The sequence below is a fragment of the Phanerochaete carnosa genome (assembly GCF_000300595.1).
Source record: "Phanerochaete carnosa HHB-10118-sp unplaced genomic scaffold PHACAscaffold_3, whole genome shotgun sequence".
NCBI classification, from domain to species: Eukaryota; Fungi; Basidiomycota; class Agaricomycetes; order Polyporales; family Phanerochaetaceae; genus Phanerochaete; species Phanerochaete carnosa.
This window is the reverse complement of record NW_006767630.1, coordinates 2548361-2568282: the sequence shown is the minus strand read 5'-3', so window position 1 is coordinate 2568282 and position 19922 is coordinate 2548361. Positions and strand designations below refer to the sequence as shown.

Here is a 19922-nt window from a genome sequence, read left to right as displayed (position 1 = left end):
GGCTTGAGTGACGGACATTGGCGGGAACTCGTTCTCGGCTTCGCTATCCTCTCCTGCCTCACTCTCCATACCTTCCATTTCCTCCTCACTATCCTCTTCGACCTCTTCCTCTTCGACGTCCCCATCTTCGGCCCTCCAATCAGCCCCTTTGTCATCTGAGCTTGACTCAGAGCTGCTAGAGTCGCTCTCCTCGGAGTCAGTGTCTTGCAAACCCAGCACCTCCTTCATCTCGCTATCCAGTCCCAGCTCTTCCTCTTTCTCCAGCTTCCATACCCGCTTTTGTACGCGTTTGAACATATCCGAGATGGTGGATCCACGAGTGGCAAGGGCAAAGCAGGCCAAAGACCCAAGAGGGAACGAAACACACGAATGTGAAAATCCGAAAGCGTCCACCGTGGTCAACTTTTTAGCGCGCAACCATCTCCTCCTTCAATCCGTTCGCTTTCGATGCATTGTCGTCCGCTGCAGTGCATCCCATCTCGCGTTCCTGGCAGTTGTCTCATAGTCCGAACTCTACATGAAGACGCTGCAGATCATGCGCGTCGTCCTACGCCTTCCCAGGGTTGGCAACAGAAACGCAAATCCAACTTGCCACCGCCGCCGAAGACTAGGCAGTTCTTAGGTCCCGTAGACGGCATGTACAGGCTGGGATCTCGCGAAGTCAAAGAACCTTCACGGAAAGTCTACCAAGGAACCAACAAACTCATTACGATACGCCATAACGTTATTCATAAGCCAAAGACAATGCATGAGTACAAAACCCTTGAGGCGAGTGTAAAATCCGACATGGCCACCCAGACGAAACTTCAGTTCTTCCAAGAGGCCGCCGAGATAGAAGACCCAGACGTTGAAGCAACGAGGACTAAAAGATTCTCTCCGGGGACGTTCGTTGAGGTACGACGGTACGTATACCCTTCATCCACTGCTACCGAGCACTCATCTAATCATGTTTGCAGTAACTTGACTACTTCCCACGGCGTGGTAATGCTTTCCCAACAAGTAGGCAATGACCGCACTATCCTAAGTCTCTTGAGTACAGGCGAGGCTTGGGTGCACCTGCCAGAAGATGTCATGTTCGCCGTCCCAGGTCTGGTTGATCGGCCTACCATCATGCGGGCTTACGACCCTCAAAAAGAAGAAGAAGAACAGCTTCCCCCCAAAACAATCGCGGCTCGAGTTGCCGTCCTGAAAAAGATACGCGCGCTGGAGAAGGAGGTTGAAACCAACTATCAGAGCGTTTCAATGAAGATCCACCGCATCCTCGAAGACGCGCCGTGGGCAAATTCCGAGGATTGGCAGGAAATCACGACGGCGGAGATATTGAGGACTATTGGCGATAAAGACGTTCTTGTGCAGCTCTGCGTGCACAAGTTCCTCATGGCGAACCACGACCGCTTCATCGCGCAGACCAGCAGCTTCTTGGAAACACAAAAGTTTTGGGTTCGTCCTCGGCAGCCCCTTGGGGACCTGGAGGCGGTTTCGAGAATGCTTGCAGTCAGCGACCCAGCGCTGGACGGCTTCTACAAAAAGGCGAAAACACTTGTCGCAACATCTCGCATGGATCAGACCTCTTCTTCAAGTCCTGCGGGCCGTGCGAATATCTCCATTACCTTCACTTCGGAAGAGCAAGCAATTATTCGCGTGCTCCACGATTTCGTCCGATCGACGCGTTCGACACAGAAAGATCCTTACGTTGTTCCAGTCGCTACCGTCATGAAGCGGATGGGTTTGTCCGAGGGGAAGGTCGATCAGGCTGTTGTTCACAAGCTCCTCATCGAGATGGGCGTGGTCGCGCCGTGGGACGATCCCGTCACCAGGGAGAGGGCCCTGTTATGCGTTCCGTCGAGAACGAGCATCCCAGCGCCTTCTACCTCAACATCATCTGGTGCGAGTCTCAGTCCCGAAGAGTTCTACCCTCGCGATATCGTCGAGCACGTGCGGCATGACTTCAAGGACCTACCTGCCTTCGTCATTGACGATGAAGGCGCGCAAGAGCTCGACGACGCGCTGTCTATCGAATCAATTCCTTCCGAGCCGGGCTCGTACTGGCTTCATGTCCACGTCGCTGATCCCACTCTTAAAATCCACCCAAATCATACACTGGCACGCCAGGCTCGTATACAGTACACTACATCTTACGACATCCACAGCACGACGCCGATGATCCCATCTGCCTTCATGTACGACGGGCTTAGTCTTGGTACAAATTCTAGGAACGGCCTCTCGGAGAATGTTCTCACATTCAGCTGCAAGGTCAACGAGCTCGGCGACATCACGGACTACAAAGTCCGGGCAGGGCTTCTACGTAACGTGCATGTTCTGCAGTATAATCAGGTTGATAAGCTTTTGGGTCTACCTGCTAGATCACAGTTCTTGCCTTTCGCACGAAAAGCGAACCTGGAATCCCGACTTGTCACTCCTTCTCTTGCACCTGCACAAGTTGAAGAGCTGCGGACTCTCTATAACATCTCCCTCAAGTTCGTGGCCAATCGGTTCTTGTCCAATAGATTTTGGTTCTCGGCACCCACGGTGAAGGTCACTATGGATTCTAAGCCATCACCACCGAATTCCACGGATCTGACACATCCAAATATCTTCGAGGGCTTCCCTCAGCTCACCTATGAAGTTGGAGAGCAAGCGTACGACGAAATCGGTGCGCGGCGAATGGTTGCGGAAGCAATGAAAGCTGCCTGTCGCGTCGCGTCGCGATTTTGCCGTGATCATAACATCCCCGCTGTTCGACGTACATCGACCGCTCCAGACGCCACTGACGAAGCCTTGGCGGATGTGCTCTCGCTGCGCGACCCTGATACCTATATTCCCTATGAGGACATCATGAAGAAGAAGGTCGGCTTCCCACAGGGTGACAATCAGGTGTCAACGAAGGGGCACTGGGTCATGGGCGTGCCCGACGGCGAGGGCTACCTGCGTGTGACCTCGCCATTGCGACGGTACGCCGACCTCGTCTCGCACTGGCAGATCAAGCACGCCCTCGCGGCGGATGGGACTCCGGTGCAGCCGCTTTTCAGTCACGACTGGATGACGGAGTTCGCGAAAGAGATGACAACGAAGGAAGTTGCGCTCCGTGCTCTCGAGCGGCGTCATCACCTCTTTTGGGCCCTCAAATACATAGACCGCTGGCGCGCGGACCCACGCAACCTCGCTGAGGGCCCAAATCCGTTCGACAACCTCGAGGGTATTGCCATCCGAGAGAGCTCCGCCGATGCTACGCTGCGCCGGAACACCGTGCGTGTGATCATCCCGCAGCTCGGCGTGCGTGCGATGCTTGAGCTTCGCGGCGCGGACGAGTACGCAAGGCGCCCCATGCTGGGATTCCGGGTGCCTGTCAAGTTTCTTGGGCTCACGCTTGGTACCAAGCCCGAGTTAGGTGTTACGCTGCGCGACGTATGAGCCGGCCATGACTTAGCGACGTATCGTATATAGTAGTATTAATGTAATTACCCCCATTCACGCATAGAAGTTCGGTTGATAAAGTATGGAAATGCGGAGCATTTGGACCGTCCATGCTAGTCATCAAACCCATAGTACGCATCCCGCTTCGCTCGTCTTAGCCTCGCGCGCTCTTCATTAGAAAGCGAGTGCCATCCCTCAACTTCGTCCTCGAGCTCCATCTCCCACTTCTCCTCAAGCTCGAGCTCTTTCTTTGACTTCTTCGGCGGGGGTGGACGCGGAGGTGGTGGTGGCGGCGGTTTCCTGTTAGGATGCAGGGGCGCAATATTACGGAGCGTGCCCTTGGACATCTTGATTAGCGGGGAGTACACAGTCGAGGGAACGGGCGAGCCCTGTGCCTGACTTGCGCGCCGGATGAGTTCGGACATGGAGACGCCTTTAGCCTTGGGGATCTGATGTGAGAAGGAACGCATTGTCGAAGCGGAGGACGGGGTGACTGATGGCCTGAGAGCTGGAGTGCGAGGTAGAGGTCCCCTAAATGATGAGTTCTGCGCATCCTCGCGGTTAGAGGTCTCCGTTGGGCCAGAGACATTTCGCTCGTCGTCAGACTCGGAAGTGATCTTCGCTTTCTTGGGTGATAGTGGGCGGTTGTCTCCGTCGTCTTCATCCGAGACCACCAGAGCGCGTTTCTTCCTCCTGCTCTTGCCTTTAACGTTACTCGAGCCGGGCTTTTCAGACTCGAGTGCGCTTCTTCCACTAGAATTCCTCTTCCCCTCTTCGTCGGAGTCCAGTGCAGATAGCTCAGACTCCAGGGGCTGGGGCGCAAGAGCTGGTGCCGATGGTTCCTCTGCCTGTTCACCATCGTTATGAGTCATTGCGGACCGCCTCACTGGACTCGGAACCTCGATAACTACCTCCACCACCTTCTTTCCTCGCCCTCGAGCAGGAGCCTTCTTTGCCGCTGGCGCCGGCTTAGCTGGAGCATCGTCCTCCTCCGCGCCCTCAACAGCGTCTGCTGCGGCTGCCTGTGCCTTCTTTCCTCGCCCTCGCGCAGGGGCCTTCTTCGGCTTGGGAACCAACACAGTGTCCGGGTCTGCTCCCTCCATTGTTGCAGTCGGGAAGGCATCGTTCTTCTTCTTGGGAGAGCGTTTCGCCCTCACCTTCGCCTTAGGCTTTGGCTTGTCGTCCCAGTCCTCGTCTTCCTCCTCCTCTGTTTTCTTCTTACGACCACGGCCTTTTGGTTTTGGCTTCGGATCATCCCCCATCCAGTCCTCGTCCTCGTCATCAGCGGCCTTCTTCCGGCCCTTGACCCTTGGCCTTGGGTTCCAGTACAGATAGCATTGACTGCTCAAGTGGGCCGAAAGCTTCCTTAGAGGAAGCAAGGCCAGAGGGACCGGCAGGGGGGGAGGACGATGCGAAGAACGCCGGAGGCGGAGGTGGAGGCATGAATTCCGCGGATGCCGTTGTCACCACTCCAGATCTATATGGAGCAGCAGCGTCTTCATCATCTGAGTCTGCATGTGCTGGCCGCTTACGCTTGCGTGCAGGCGGCGCAGGTGGAGGGGAAAGCGGAGGACTAAGGTTGAGTACAGGCGTCGACGTTGGTAACAGGTTAACAGATGACGGTGGCGGCGGATCCGACGGCGGTAGTTGTGAACTTGGTACTGGGTCAGAAGTGGGTACGGGGAGTGTGACTGGCGTCGAGTCTGGGGCCTCTATTCCATGACTAGCTTGTGCTTTTTTGGCAGGAGATTTGCGAGCAGGAGCCTTCTTCGCTGGAGCCGCCTTCGAGGACGCGATCTTCTTAGGCTTGTCCTTAGTCTTCGGCTTAGAAGAAGGTAGTAGAAGCTCATCCTCTGACTCTGAGGTTAATTCGATGATGTCGGTTGGCTCGACAACAAATGTCTTTGCGATAGTCTTAACTCGAGACCGAATCTTCGCTCGTTCAGCGATGTCCAGTGAGAATGATTCAATACTATCTTCGATTAACCTCGCCTTTCCCTTGCTTGTACTGGAGACAGTAGTAGCAGTCTCGATGGGATCTGTGGGTAGCTGCGGGTGTGGCATTACGGGTGTGAGAACGTTACTGATAACTGAAGTAGACATTGTCGGTTGAGCAATTCCGTCCTCTGTAGCAGGGCGAATCTTGTAAGCTGGCCGTGGCTTTGGCCCACGCCGCACTGATGCAGCCTCTTGGATGACCGGTGTGACCGCAGCAACAATCGCGGGATGAGGGCCTGCTGCTGAAGACCCAAAAGTGCCGCTAGTAATAGCTATTGCAATGGATGAGTCTGCTAAGTCCCACTGGAATTCATATGGATGCGGACTTGACGACAACTTCTCGGTGGCTCCAGCCAAAAAAGTAATAGGTGGTTGAGAAGGCAAAAAACCTCCAGCGGCTTTGTCATTCAGTTCCAAGCTTGTGTCCACAGCTTTAGGAGTGCCTATGGTTGCTGGTTTGATCAGTGTATGCGCGATAAAGCGTAGTCACTCACGGACACCATCGCCAAGCAAGTCCAGCGGATCGGAACGCATCTGCTGCATCTCGTCGTCGTCACTGGTGGGAACGACCTCGTCATCGTCGATACGAGGCAACATATTGAGTTCAGTGTAATGCTATGCAACCGCTGGCGACGGTGGTGGTAGTCGGTGAATGGCAGACGGAAGCAGACGCGCTCGTTGCGGGCGGCAGGAAAATGCCGGGGCACGCGTTATACACTAGTCATGTGATCGTGGCCCATTAGCGCGTGACACTCACGATGCCCGTTCTTTGCCCCCGTGTGGCTTGTCTCATCGTCATTGTAAGCAAGCTGTAAGCGAACAGCTCCTCGCATGTTAGTCAGACGGGCGAGTGCCCTTCGCATGTGCCCCTTATATGCGACGAGAAGTCCCTTGAGGTTCTCTCGCCAACTACCATGTCCATGTCCCACTCCCTCTTCAAGCTCCCCCACGTTGAAAGTGCTCCAAGCCGTGTTAGGGTGCTCTTCGGCGGACAGTACATCGTCGACACATACAACGCGAAGCTTGTGTATGTATACTCACGCGGCCATTGCACGTTGTCATTGGGCTCACCCATGTCCTTATAGATGGGTCTCGTCCTATTATCCCACTTATTTCTTCGAAGCAAAGGACTTGCCCGAGAAATATCTCGCTCGCTCCCTAAACTCTACCGATGATAGCAAGTACGAGGTCTATGATGTTGTCATAGGGAGTAACCGGGCTCTTGGAGCTGCAACAAAGTACGTCGAAGGGGAACTCCAAGGACTCATCTCCATCCTGTTCGGTGCAATGGATGCTTGGCTTGAGGAGGACCAGCAGGTTTTTGTTCACCCTAAGGATCCATACAAGGTAAACACTCCAGACCTTCGCAGTGAAAGATACCTGACCTCATCTGCATCTGCAGCGTGTGGACGTCTTACAATCGTCCCGCCACGTCCGCGTCGAATTCAACGGCCAAGTCTTAGCAGATACGAGGAGGCCCAAGTTCCTACTCGAGACTGGACTCCGCAGGCGTACCTATATTCCTAAGCCCGACTGCAATATGCAGTTCTGGGTAGAGTCACAACATACTACCGAGTGTCCGTACAAGGTGCTGTCGTGCAGTTCTGTATTATACGGCGCACTGATGGTTGGCGGTAGGGCGTCGCGAACTATTACGCCATCCGGCTGCCGAACGGTACAGAAGAACCGAATAGTGTGTGGTGGTATCGCAATGCGAACCCGGAGTGCTTGCAGATCGAGGGCCTTGTCGCTTTCTATGATGAGAAGTTCGATGTTTACATCGACGGAGAGCTGCAGAAGCGTTAAATCGCGGCTAAACTCCCAGCTATAAGACTCGCTGTCCAGTCCAGAACTTGTAAATGTATACATCGTTGTGTATGCGTATGCGCCGTCATGTATCGTCCTTTAACACTGTGTATCATGTCGGATAGCTACTAGTATCCCGTGCCGTCACTCGCCTGGATCCTCGTCCGTTTCGTGCGGCAGAACCTCGTACAGATACCGCGTTGAGAGCCCATCATCACGCCTCTCAGTTGGCGTTGCATCTAGTGCAAACAGCTGGGCTGCATCGCGCACGTGCGGACTCCCCGGTGCAGACTCGTCTAGCATGTCTCCCGACTCCTGCAAGGCCAAACAAGCGGCGCGTATAGGCGGGCTGGTCGGCTCAACGAGACGTGTTCCTGCTCGTAAAGCGACCGGCGACTCGTGTAACGGTGTAGGGGAGTGCGACAACCAGGGGCTAGGGTACGCAGCAGACATGGACTGTGATGGCGAGTCGAAGAGCAGGGGCCGAGAGTTGGGGTTAGAAGAGAGGGCCCGCTCATCGTCGCCGTCATTCATGCCGAACCGCGCACGAGATACGCTTGGAAGGAGACGGTCGTTACCGCCGCCCCAATCGCCAAACAGGAAAGACTCCTCTTCGCTTGTGAGCGCGTCGTACGACCCTTGGGGTACGGGGCCGACGTTTGCAGAACCGGGCTTCTTCAACAAAGGACAGTCCAGGTAATCGTCACTGGCGTCACAACGGTGCGAGGACCATCGACAGTGTTCGTCCTTGCATTTCGTGATGTCGTTATGAAGTGTCTGGAGCCCATCATGTAAATATGCGGAAATGCGCTTCTGGTCGCCGAGCAGCGCGTCTCGGAGAAAAAGCTTTTCGAAGGTGTGAAGCAATGTACGTAGCGGAGGACGGTGTGCTGTGAAGAGCTCCTTATGCATGTGGACGGACAAACCATAGAGCCACTCTTCATCGTTAACGTGTCGGACACCGTACACATGCTTCGCCGTCTTTTGAAGCAGGGTTTCGCCAGCTTGCATCATTTTCCCGATGATCTTGGTTACATCTTCAGATGACGCGAGGGACTTCTGTTCAACAAGCCATCCTGATGCAGCGTGTACGAACATATCGAGAAGATCAATGCTCCATGTGTAGGGATCGGTGTCGAAGTAGTGCAGCAGGAGCTTTTCATAGTCCTTGGTTCGAGTAGAACCGGGGCAAGTGACTACGCAGGGTCAGTACAGCCGCTACGGGACACATTAGGAAGACCGACCTAGCTTCTTGTTCTCCGTGTCGAAAGTTACTCTTGAGAGCTGGCAAGCCATAACGAAGATCAAAGATCGAGCACCGGCAGGGCACGACCGCGGCTGGGCATTGATCAAGGGGCGTAGACTTGCAGAATTTCGCGATTCTGTCGCCGGTAGAGGCATAGAGACATCATGGTCAGAGACAACAGCGTAGAGTTCCATCAGCCGTCTCACACGCAAGGCAGAGTCGGTTCCGGTGACATCCGTGGAGAACCGGTTGAAGTCAACTGCAAGCATTCGCGCGAGCATGGAGTGTATACCTTGCGCTGAGCCTCGCGTTCGCCTTACTTCAAGCCAGCTTTTACCCTCGCTCGAAGGCACCGTGAGTTGATCACCAGCCATGGAGACATCCAGCCCTGCCCGAACTTCGGTTATGCTGGTACGGCTGTTCTTGACTTTGCCGTGAAACAGCGCAAGGTGTGGCTGGTAGATGGTACCGTCCTGCAGTGACGCGATGATGCACCAGTTGGCTGTGGCATAGATACCCGAGGACCAGCGCGCTGCGGCGTCTTTGCTTATATCCCGTCGAATAGATTCCACAGCTTGCGCTATGTAGGCACCGACACGAACGTCCTGGGAAGACATCTGCACCCAGGACAGCGCGCGGAGAAGAAACGCCGTCTCCGTGACGTAGGTGACCAGCTCTCGTGCGGCTTCATCAGGGACATCTTCGGGTTGGGGGGTCCCCATGAGCTCTCCATCCTCACCGAGATGGATCTTCTCCTTTGCAAGCGCCTCCTTCGCTGCTGGGAGAGCGTCCAGTCGTGTAGACCACCATTCGCCGACTCGCACGTCCGTTGCGCGACAGGTTCCGAGATCGCGTTCTCTCCAGTTCTTCGGGAGAGCCGATGGCCACAGGACGAACTGGAACTCTCGCCCAGAAAGGGAGTTACCGTGGACCACCTCTTTGAACACCTTCTGTAGGGACCAGTCTCGATGAGCAGCCGTCAGCGTTTCCCAGCGACGCCAAAGGACCCAAATATTATCCTTGGCCCATTCGATGGATGCCGACAAAGCATGGAACGTGGTGACGAGGGCCCATGAGGTTGGAGACTTGTATGGACAGCGGCGGGAGAAGATGGGGAGGACCGTGAAGACAGCTACGACGAGGAGGAATATGGCGACTATCACCGTGACAACGATCGCCACAATGTCATCTAGTGTCCACAAGAGGATGACCATGCCAACGAGGAATAAGATCATCGCCGCCTCGAGTAAAGCAGGGATAGCCGAGATGGTCGCAGCGACGTTCCACATCTGCCAGGCCTCGAAGCGCATCTCCCGCACAAGAATGTTTTCCCGGGGGAGAGCCAGCGGCGAATTCCAGTGCATGTACTCACGTAGCCACTGCTTTGCGAGGATGCCTAGAAGTGCCGCAGCGAGGCCCAGAACAAGGCTGACGAAGAACAGTGCGTTGATCCACCGGGCTGAATTCAGAGAGCTGGGCGACTCTTCTGCGGTTAAGATCCTCGTTATCTTCCTATGAATGAGGGGGTTGGCAGAGACGTCTACAGTTCCACTGGAGATACCATATGCGAGGAGCTGGTTGGTGGTCTCCATAGGGTCGGTTTGGAGCAGTAAATATGACTGTTGCACGAAGGCAGTCAATATAGCAGAGAACAGACCAGCCTAGCGATAGGCCATGTTATTTCTGTGCAAAACAAAAACAAAACAGAGTTCAAGCTTACGAAGAAGAGTAAATTGTCAATGTCCTCGGAATATCCTTTCATTCTCCCCTCATCATTATTCATAAGGTGTTCTTCAATGCCTTCCCACCCATGTAATATGGCACCTGATGCACTCTATCCCAGACGATGATCAGACGATTAGTTGTACTAATATAGTTATTTCACACGATAGACATACCTTCGCGCGGGCATTAGCAAGTGGTATTTCCGCTGCAAATTCGGAAGTCTGATCCATGATGGACTGGTGTCCTGTTGATAAGTCAGGAGATGTTGGGCAGTCAGTCCTCTTCTCTTGAACGAAGGGGGCCACGCTACGTGGAGGACCTGCGGAACAGCGGGGTTATATGAGCGATAAGATCTGATGCAAGATGTCAACATGCGGCAGAACGGAATGGAACTCAGCCGAACTTTGTGATGTCTTGCGGTGGGGTCGGCGAAAAACAGGTCCGACCTGCGAATCTTGTATTCCTCATTTACAGCGCCACGAAAACCACGGAGCCCCGATGGGAAGAATGCCAGAGCCACTCGATTAGTGAAAAAGCAGGGACAAACCCCGACAGGGACCACCTGCGCTGCAGGAGAGCTTCAGTTCAGCGTCATTGCCGGCAGAGAATATACTGCACATTGATGACGTCCTAAATTTTCTGTTACAGTTGTCCACACTCCACATATCTTCTAAACTTGTAACCGAAGCTTGGCATCGAAACGCCACTGGAGAACGAGATCACAATTCAAGGTGGCGTCGACGCAGCATCGCCAGCCCTGGCATGCTCGATCGCAACCTCGGCGGATAGACGTGAGATCTCAGAGAAAGCAGCCTTCAGAAGATCCATCTCGGCATCGAGATTCTCGGCGCGAGCTTTCATCTAGGGACGTACATCAGCTCATAAAGACGTTCGGGTGGTATACTAGGTCAAATGACAAACCGCTGCTATCGTATCGCTCGCCGCAATGAGCTCGTGGTGGTGGTTGTACACCAACGACTGTCTTTCACTGTCTAACTCCCGAATCTCTGCGAGAGTAGCGTTATAGATACGGTGATCGAGCATTACTTGAAAGAAACCCACCTGTAAGCAGCTCGTTCTCTTTACGAAGCAACGCAGGAAGGGATGCCGTGGTAATGAGCTGTTCATAGTACGCCTTTGCGTCAAATGCGGTCGAATCTGTTTCGCATATATGAGGTCATAAGCATTGCAATATTTTACACGCATACACTCACCCAAGTCCATCGGGTCTGCCACGCCTTTCCCGCCTGACGGTGCTGGCGGTCCTACGCCCAAGCCATAGTGCTTCCTCAAGAGATCTCTTGCCCTCGTCTTCTGCGGGGGGCCTCCTGGAGGCGGTGTTGGCGTCAACGGGGCACCTTGCGCATGTTGTGCCGAGGTTCGTCTGCCGGACACGGTGGCAGGACTGGAAACAGAACGCGGCGTCGTGGGCGAATTCGGTCGGAGTGGTGACGGCGACGACGGAGGTCGGGATAGCGGTGAGCGCAAGGGGGTCGATGGAGGGCTTGATGGTTTAGACATAGCAAAGCACAGGAATTACAGCTCTGTCCTAAGGTGTAAAATGTGCGAGACAGCTTCGACGATGGAGGCGTTCAAGACGCGATCTCGCCGACCGAGCGCGGCGGGGCGCACCAGGCGCTCCCCACTGTGATCGCAACGTCGGCCCGGATCAGACTGTCCGTTCATGTCCTCCCTCCCTTGCCATACTCATCTAGTGGAGCGAGAGGCAGTATTGCCATCGGCCGTGCTTTATGAAAAGCTGTACCATGGATCTGAGCCAAGGGGACTTTGAAAATACTGGCACAAATAATGTAATGAAGACCATTATAGAGAAGGTATACTACTTTGCAGCTACTAGGGGTAACAAGTGTGACGAAATCTCAGCAAAGAATTGTACATGATCGTCCGTCGATTTCAATATGCAAATCGTTCCTCCCTCAAGCATATCCCCGGGTATTGTGCCCAGTGTAACCTCTATTAGCACCACGGTCATTACCCGCGTGCGACACAGGGTAACCGTTAACGGTACCCATGGTACCACTGGTGGTCGTGCTGTGCGCATCGCTTCTACGGGGGTTTCCCTCATGACCTGCCGTCGCTGCGGAAATCGGGATGCCCTGCTTCTCCATGTCGATGAGACGCTTGCGTGAGAACTCGCCGCGGTGGACGCCTTTCGCCATGCGCAGGTCGTACCAGAACGTGAGCAAATAGAATGTGTAACCAAAGGCGATAACCCATTCAACGACGGCTGGGAAGAAAGGTCAGCTTAGTAGCATAAGGAAGTTCATATGAGGTGCATTCGTACCTCCAACGTTTACTGCTGTGTATAAGGTGATGGCGAAGACAACAGCGAGGACGATGAGAATTCCGGCAATGATGCCCTTCACGATGTAGGCATTTCTCAGTTTGCGCAGCTCGACGAAGTCTTTGCTCAGCCAACGGTACTGTGGCGCATGATCAGCCGCATCCTCACGTACCGCAAAGAGAAGAACTCACCTCGGCGATCGTAAAAAGAGCGCTAAGGCCCACGCCAACGATGAAGACGAGTAGAAAGACCCGGTGCAAGCTCGGGTGACGCTTCGTGTCGAATATCGACAGAAGAAGGAGGCCCATGCCTCCGATGAATGATGCTATGATCGCGAGAATGGACAACACTCGCTCTCTGCGCCGCATTTCTGCGATAAGACTACATGTCTGATTAGTAAAGTCTGGGAGGTAGTAATAAGCAAAGAAGACACACCGGCCAGAGTGCCTGAGCCATCGCTCTATCACGAGTGAGAGGACGAATCCAACGGCCGTTATTGCGCATCCGGTAACAAACAACGGCTTAAGGATATCTGCGCCTACGTCGGAAATGTAGGCTATACTACCGTCTTCCGAGACGTAATGCGGACGCCCCTCGGCGAGATAGGTGATGAGCATCGCCAGAAGAGTTCCTACCCCGCGCCGTCAGTCTTGTTAGAAGCGGGATTGAATGAGAAGGTGCTTACCAAACCATATTATCGCGGTGAAAAGTGGTATCCAGACATAAACCCAGTGCTGGTGTGCCGTAGGCATTTGCTCCGTAAAAAAATGTCGTCAAATGTCGTGAAGGTTCAGGTCCAAGTGTATCGATCTTCCGCGAGGACAACACTAGTGCACTTGAGGCTAGGTTGTGTGCGGCTGGGATCAGGGGGCGGGAAGCGGAAGGGCAGGATGAGGGAATGAAAATCGACGCCCAGCCTGGTTTTGAATGACGATCGGGTCATGGGGGATCCACTCTGTGGATTGAGGATGTCAGCGCAGCGGTCATAACAAGATGCCCTTACCTGGGCAAATCGTTCGCAGTCCATCGCGTGACATTGGAGCTCTGGGTGGATCGAGCGAAGAACCAGGTCGTAGAGGCTGTGTGACGTCACATGCGGTCGGGCCGACGTGCGCTGCAAGATCCCGAAGTGCCGCCGCTTCGCCCCACCACCAGGGCACACGCAACAGACAACATCCGCCATTTAATATTTAAGCCTTGCTTCCAAGTGGCAGACACAGAATTAACATCAATGTCGGAAAGCTGAAGGCATTCCAACGGCGCGAATAACAAGCCGTTTCGCACTTTTGCATGCTATGTTCGCAGACACTGTAGCTTCCACCAGCACATCGGCATGCCGTGTATAGCTATCGCTAAAGTTAGATTGGATAGTATGCTAGGGAGAGCAATGGAAAGCCATGATCTGCGCGCTGCGTCATGAATGTGTACGGATGGTCTCTGTGTGTGTGCAGACGGAGTGAGAGAAACAACGGAGAGTGAGAGAGGAAAACAAGGCGCATAATATACAACACAAGCTAAAGGCCAAGATGAGGAGAGCCATGCAAGGAGATAGGAGGAAAGTGGCTGTCCGCTCCGCCCCAGAATAATGATAAAACGGCTTGCAACGAATAATGTCGAAGTGGATATCGTTGGGACACAAAGAAACCGGACAAGTCCCGATAGTGAAAGACTCATGCCTTGAGAGAAACGCTCGCAGCCGCGGGTGCAGCGTGTGTAGGTCGTGGCGTCGTCGGCTCGCAGTTGGCAAGCTTTTTGAAGATCTACTCGGTGGGTTAGCCCGACGGAATTAAATGATTTGTCATCGGGATGACGCACCTGCGAATACACTTCTGAGGTCTGTCCGCCGCTCACCGCCCACTTGCCGTCAATCACGACGAAGGGCACGCCGTTCACACCCTTCTTCCGGGCCTCGTTCATCATTCGCTCGACCTCATCCAAGCACTCGGCGGATTCCAAAAACTCGACTGCCTGAGGAAGATGGGTCAGAGTTCAAAACATTTCAGAGTCAATCGAACAACACGTACCTCCTCTTTCGTCATGAGATTTGTCGCAACAGCCATATCAGCAAGGACGTTTGTGTCGCCGATGTTGGCTTGGTCTTCAAAGTAGCCCCTGAATATGGCTGTTAGGACAGCCTGTTGGGTTGTTTGGCCGCCGATCTTCCAGGCCTTGAGCAACAGCCTGTGGGCGAGAGTGGTCTGGGTGATGATGCCGTCCATGCATTTTCTGTCCAGCAGCGAGCCCGTCAGCGCTTAATTCTCGCTCGAATCGGAGGAAGACAGGTGATCGTCGAGGACAAAGGGGGACAGCTGTGCAAGGTAAATCCTAAGACTCACATATTCATACCCAGCTCGTGGGCACGTTGCATGATCATCCGCTCCATTTGCTCCTTCTTGTCCTTTCCAAACCTCGACTCGAACCACTCGCACCTGTCGAGGAACTGGCCGTCCTTGAGGGAGGGGTAGATGCGGTAAGGGCGGTACTCGACCTCGACCTGGATGGGCAGGTCACTGCACATCTCGATGGCCCGCTCCATCTCGCGCTGGCCGATGTAGCACCATGGGCAGATCTAAATGGAATAGGCGTGCTTGAGTAAGCCATCCTTGGAGGAAGGTCCAGAGACGTACAATGTCAGAAATAACGAGAAGCTTTATGACTCTTGGTACTGGCATGACGCGGTGAAGTGCTGAGGTGGGCTGTGGCGGGAAGCTTCGATTGTGTTACTCGCGTGCGCTAGTAGTCAGCGCTTTGATGGCTGGAGTGTCTTGGTCGCTGCAAGAGATGGGCACGGAGGGGAAATGGAGCAAATCGGTGCTGGACGGAGTACAAGAGTTATAAAGGACAGCGTCGGGCAAGCGAGAGTGCGGCAGCTTAGACGAAGCTTAGGAAGAGTGAGCAGGACGGGCGGCTAGCGGTCGGGGTATATACTTGGCCTCTTGACAAATCGCTCACCAAGCACGCCTTTTCTGCCGGAACGGGAGCGGAGCGTGCCGGTCACTGTCACGGTCACAAGCCCTTTTGCTTTCTCAGCCAAGATCACCAGCACCATGTATGGCAGGAGCTATTTCCTCAAAAGGCCACCTTGCCCTGCTTTGCGAAGTCTCTTGTGATGGCGCCTCCGCCGAGACCGTTGGCATTCGTCCTCCGCGCACATAAGCACGGACTCACAGTCAGGGATTGCACGCTCTCCGTGACAGCCTTCTCTCGCAGCCACCATTATTCACTCTGCATCGCAACGGACAGAAGATCACGCACCCAACATAGCGGCACCATGCATCTCCGGATGGTGAGTGCGTGTTCTGAAACCTTGTTAGGAGCCCCTCTGCAAAACCACATATGATTCAAATGCAACTGTGCCCCTTGTGCCGGCATTCGAACCGGCGACGCCTCGAGCATCCCGCCGAGCGCCACAATCCTCATGTTTTTCCCTGACTTACGATTGATTCGGGGTCATAACGCAATATCCCCTAAGGGGATGCATGTCATATACAGCCTCTCCCATTGGGCCCCTCTGCCGCGCAGCTCCCGACGCTATTCTGGCTTCGGACATACGCACTGCCGGTCTTCAGACAAGCCGGCCCGCGCACCAGGCTGGCTAGCTCGCAACTCCGCAGACGACGGCTTTCCCGGCCGTAGAGAGCGTGTTACTTTTAGAGGTACAAAAATTGGGCACAGCTGCTCGCGTTGCATTGAAAAAGTTGACGACTTATTTTGCAGAGGGTTTGTAAGGCCCGAGGTAATAACGCATCCTACTGACTAGCTCGCAAGAATACGCTCTTGTAGACTCTTCGGTCCATAGTCCCAATCACCGACGGACACTGCCCACACATCAGTGAGGGAGAGGTAGGTAAACTGCCATGGATTTAGACGGCTGATGCTCTTGATATGAAGGAGCGATCGTGTCAGATGAACGTGGGGAATCTTAAGTTCGGGGTTTTTTGTTGCGTGGTGGCTCCTTGCTGTGCAATTCTTCGCCGCATTACCTTCGCTTTGGCATGGTGGACGTTCCTAGCATGTGCGTCTCGTGATCGTGTTTTGTTCACCTCGGAGATGACGTGCAATCACTCCACTGCATGTGCTTCTCACGAAGGAGTGTGTAAGTGACATATTGCTGCAGCAATTTTGCGAGTTCTTCTTCTCTTGGAGAGATACGGAGGCTGACGAATTAAACTCAAATCCTGTCAGCGGCATAGTTGAATTTCCCAGCGTACCGGTCACGATAGTCTCACGTCCTTGCTCAAGAGAAGAGTGGTTGTGATACACAACCAGCGCTATGCTCTTACGTGGCCTTCTCACGCATGAGGATGAGTTTTTTACTCTCTATCGACGCCCAGAATCTATGCTCAGCATGGGTAATTATAAGAGACTCCGGCTTCTACCTCCGAGCTTCTTGTTGCCCCTTGATCAAGAAGCACATGTCTCCGCTCGGTCTTTTGTACGCGTATCCTGTCGGAACATTGTCCTGGACCCACACCCGCCCTAAGGCCTTAACACAGCCTACTGGCTGGAATACAACGGAACATCATCGCTATGTACAAGGGTATAAGCAGTCCTTGCCCTCGATCAGGCCTTCTCTTGCGCCACATCATCTTTTGCACTACCGCCTCAGCCGCAGCTCTTCGCGACAAGCTTTGATCTTCGCATTCGCACAGGCACAAGGGACTACGGATGAGGCTCCCTCCAGACAGCGCCGCGCCAACGCCCTCCTGACCAACCCTGCAGCGCTTCTCGAGCCCGCAATGGACCACCTGTCACGTCACCCCTAGGCCTCGCAAAGCCCGCAATCCACCCGCGAACGTGTTTCCGATCCATGTCGTGGGTTAGTCTTTGGCGCGCTGAATCACTGTCTCGAGCCTTGCAGTGGCTTGCTGGCATTATTGATCGAAGACGACTACTTCTGTGCGCACCGCTCCGGGATTGTACTTGGTGGCACAGAGCTCTTCGACGGTCTGCGACTGACTTGCTGCGGACGACTTCCGGGGATGCGAGGTCGCTCGGGTGAATGTGCGCCTCGCCGATCGGCTGCGGTCATAGTCACGTTCCCGTATGCCCGAACCATACCATTTTTCGGGCTCGTGCGGTCGTCTCGCTTATCATAACCCCTGCTACGGCGCTGTCGACTCCTGCTCGACTATTACGCGATCTAGGCCGCAACGGCGGCCGAATTGTCTGGAGACTAGGTACGGTTTCAACGGTGCGGTACTGTCGCAGGCGAAGCGCCGGAACCCGGGCATCCTCGCAGCCTACTATGCTTGCAACGCGTCGATCGTCATGGCTCGCTGGCAGCGGCGGCCGGCGGCAGACTTAGAACAGCTGACAAGCTGTGCAGCTCTGTCCCAGTCCTCCATCAATGCATCGACTCTGGGTGTGTCATGGGTTAGGCAGCGGATTTCAGCGGCGCAATCTGGTAAGCTTCGCAAATATTATTTTCGCTTTGTTATTCATGTCTCCTGACATCAAGCTCATGCTTTCTCAGATGTCCAATGTCGTGCGCCATATGCTGACGGCCTGCATACAATGCATGCACCGCCATGAGCTGAGTGACAGAGATAGTCTCATGCACGTCATTCAGTTTTGATTGCCATCTACCCTGGTCCCAAGATACAGTCATGCGCATGCGAGATTTGTGAGGGATGGCAAGTGGTGTGAAAGTAACGGTCGAGTCATGCGAAAGATGATAGCTTGGCTCGCTGGAAGGCGGTACCTATCGACCAGAACCAGGAAAAGGGACGAACCAGTCCGCGGATGCCGGCGCGGAAGTCACTCCCAAAGCTTAAAACAGTAATATCCCGTCGGGTTCGGAAGTGGCGGATAGGGAGCCTTGGTAGCTGAGCTAGAATTTTTCCTAGTTAATCCGACTGTCCATTGCGCTCAAGAGCATATAGGCATGGCAATAAATACCTCAGATCGTATATGAGCGATTTTACAGGTCCGGTGGATGCAAGGTAGCAGAGTTTAGCTGGAAGAATTATGTGACATAGCAATAATCGAAGAGAAAATACTTGAGCCATTACTGGGCCTAGCTGAAGAATTGTTGCGTGGGCCACTGTGACGTCGGAGTGCAGGATGGCAAATATGCCGCAATCTCCGCGGCGTTAGGACCTACCAGAAAAAAGCAGTAGGGATGAAAGTAGTCTCGACTCCGTACCTGCCATATCTAATTGACTCGGGGATCGGAGAGTAATGCACTGTGGGCACCACTGGCCTCGGGCATCAAGCATCGGCGTTCTACCCCACAGCGGAATACGACACCCGGCCGTCATATATTCATACTGCGTCACCGAAGGAAAATAACGGTGAAACGACTAGGTGAACGGGATTATTCATCTGCGGCCGGGCAATTCCGCTATGAACATCTGAATACCGAACAGATTACTCACCGACATACCGCATCCCGAGGGGCTATTAACAGCCTGCAGGACCGCCGTTGTGCGGACCGGAAAAAGCTTCGGGGTTCGAGATGTCGAGTAGGGCCGGAAGCCTCGGAGACCAGCCTAGAGTCTTCGGCCGCAGGAGCATTGACTAGAGCGACGTGCTTTGGTCGCGACATTGCGCCTACCGCCTATCCTAACACCGGTAGCAGTGTCTGTAATGTTAGGAGAGCTGGGAGTGCTATGGCTGTTCAGCTATAAAATCCAGTACTGGAGGGTGCAACTCACCGACAAAAACGCTTGGACGCCCTCCAAAGATCTGACTTCGAGACCCGCCACAAAGACGCCCTGCCAGTGGCAACATAATAGTGCATAAGGCGAACCCGGAACCTACGCGAAGTCGTTGGACTAAGGTTGTCCGCGATGGCTATGTCCTGGATGGATCCTATCGAACAACTTAGCTGGTGTGTCTCTGTCAAAAATGGCCACATCCATTACTTCGCGAATATACATACGACAGGCGAATAACGTTTGGCGTGAGCTACCTTCTCTCTTACGGCCTTATTAACCCTCGGCGCACGGCATGTCATCCCATGCTAGCCGCATGCTCTCCGACACGCAGAAACCACGCCTCACGCCCACACGGTTGCTCGCCCGTCGCAAGACCGCTTTTCATGCTGATACGGTCCAGCTCACCCACAACATTAATGTAATGACTTTACCTAGTAATGCACGACGCACATCTATAGAGGATCATGGATCTGGTAGCGGTTGATGGGTCCTGCATCATGCACGATTCCTCAGCCGCAGCCAGATCCACGCTGCTCATTCTTCATGAGCGCTGAGCGCTGAGCATTGTGGCGGTCTGCGATTGGGCGTAAACCTCGACGGCTGGCATCATGATCGACTACTCACGGATGCATACCGTGATACATTTGCATGCCGGTCGCAGCAAATGGCTGTGGAGCCAGTGCTTCTGTAGGCACATTATGTATTGCTGTGTCAACCCAGACGAACTGAAAGTTTACGACTCATGAGCTGACTGGAGCATACGCAG

At 54.1% G+C, this 19922-nt stretch overlaps 6 protein-coding genes across 6 annotated transcripts; 2 read left to right on the top strand and 4 right to left on the bottom strand.

Annotated features, from left to right (window-relative positions):
• The first annotated feature begins 934 nt into the window (after window positions 1–934).
• On the top strand, window positions 935–5698 carry PHACADRAFT_252403 (uncharacterized protein). Its single transcript, XM_007393493.1, has one exon. It carries the CDS (start codon window positions 985–987, stop codon window positions 3409–3411), a length of 2427 nt encoding a protein of 808 aa, XP_007393555.1. The 5' UTR covers window positions 935–984; the 3' UTR covers window positions 3412–5698.
• A 498-nt stretch (window positions 5699–6196) lies between these two features.
• PHACADRAFT_139966 (uncharacterized protein) lies at window positions 6197–8419 on the top strand. Its single transcript, XM_007393492.1, has 4 exons — window positions 6197–6439; window positions 6498–6759; window positions 6815–7000; window positions 7051–8419. The coding sequence occupies exons 1-4, from the start codon at window positions 6327–6329 to the stop codon at window positions 7216–7218; spliced, it is 729 nt and encodes a 242-aa protein (XP_007393554.1). The 5' UTR covers window positions 6197–6326; the 3' UTR covers window positions 7219–8419.
• A 17-nt stretch (window positions 8420–8436) lies between these two features.
• Window positions 8437–10127, bottom strand: PHACADRAFT_116987 (uncharacterized protein). The gene has a single exon (XM_007393491.1). It carries the CDS (start codon window positions 10054–10056, stop codon window positions 8449–8451), a length of 1608 nt encoding a protein of 535 aa, XP_007393553.1. The 5' UTR covers window positions 10057–10127; the 3' UTR covers window positions 8437–8448.
• Window positions 10128–10823: 696 nt separating this feature from the next.
• PHACADRAFT_252401 (uncharacterized protein) lies at window positions 10824–11667 on the bottom strand. The gene is made up of 4 exons (XM_007393490.1): window positions 11404–11667; window positions 11252–11347; window positions 11111–11196; window positions 10824–11050 (listed from the first exon to the last, which is right to left on the bottom strand). The coding sequence occupies exons 1-4, from the start codon at window positions 11411–11413 to the stop codon at window positions 10916–10918; spliced, it is 327 nt and encodes a 108-aa protein (XP_007393552.1). The 5' UTR covers window positions 11414–11667; the 3' UTR covers window positions 10824–10915.
• A 334-nt stretch (window positions 11668–12001) lies between these two features.
• PHACADRAFT_252400 (uncharacterized protein) lies at window positions 12002–13365 on the bottom strand. The gene is made up of 5 exons (XM_007393489.1): window positions 13180–13365; window positions 12930–13125; window positions 12686–12875; window positions 12495–12633; window positions 12002–12437 (listed from the first exon to the last, which is right to left on the bottom strand). The coding sequence occupies exons 1-5, from the start codon at window positions 13244–13246 to the stop codon at window positions 12127–12129; spliced, it is 903 nt and encodes a 300-aa protein (XP_007393551.1). The 5' UTR covers window positions 13247–13365; the 3' UTR covers window positions 12002–12126.
• A 482-nt stretch (window positions 13366–13847) lies between these two features.
• On the bottom strand, window positions 13848–15343 carry PHACADRAFT_252397 (uncharacterized protein). Its single transcript, XM_007393488.1, has 5 exons — window positions 15122–15343; window positions 14831–15063; window positions 14519–14720; window positions 14310–14462; window positions 13848–14254 (listed from the first exon to the last, which is right to left on the bottom strand). Exons 1-5 carry the CDS (start codon window positions 15164–15166, stop codon window positions 14165–14167), a joined length of 723 nt encoding a protein of 240 aa, XP_007393550.1. The 5' UTR covers window positions 15167–15343; the 3' UTR covers window positions 13848–14164.
• Between the last annotated feature and the right edge of the window lie 4579 nt (window positions 15344–19922).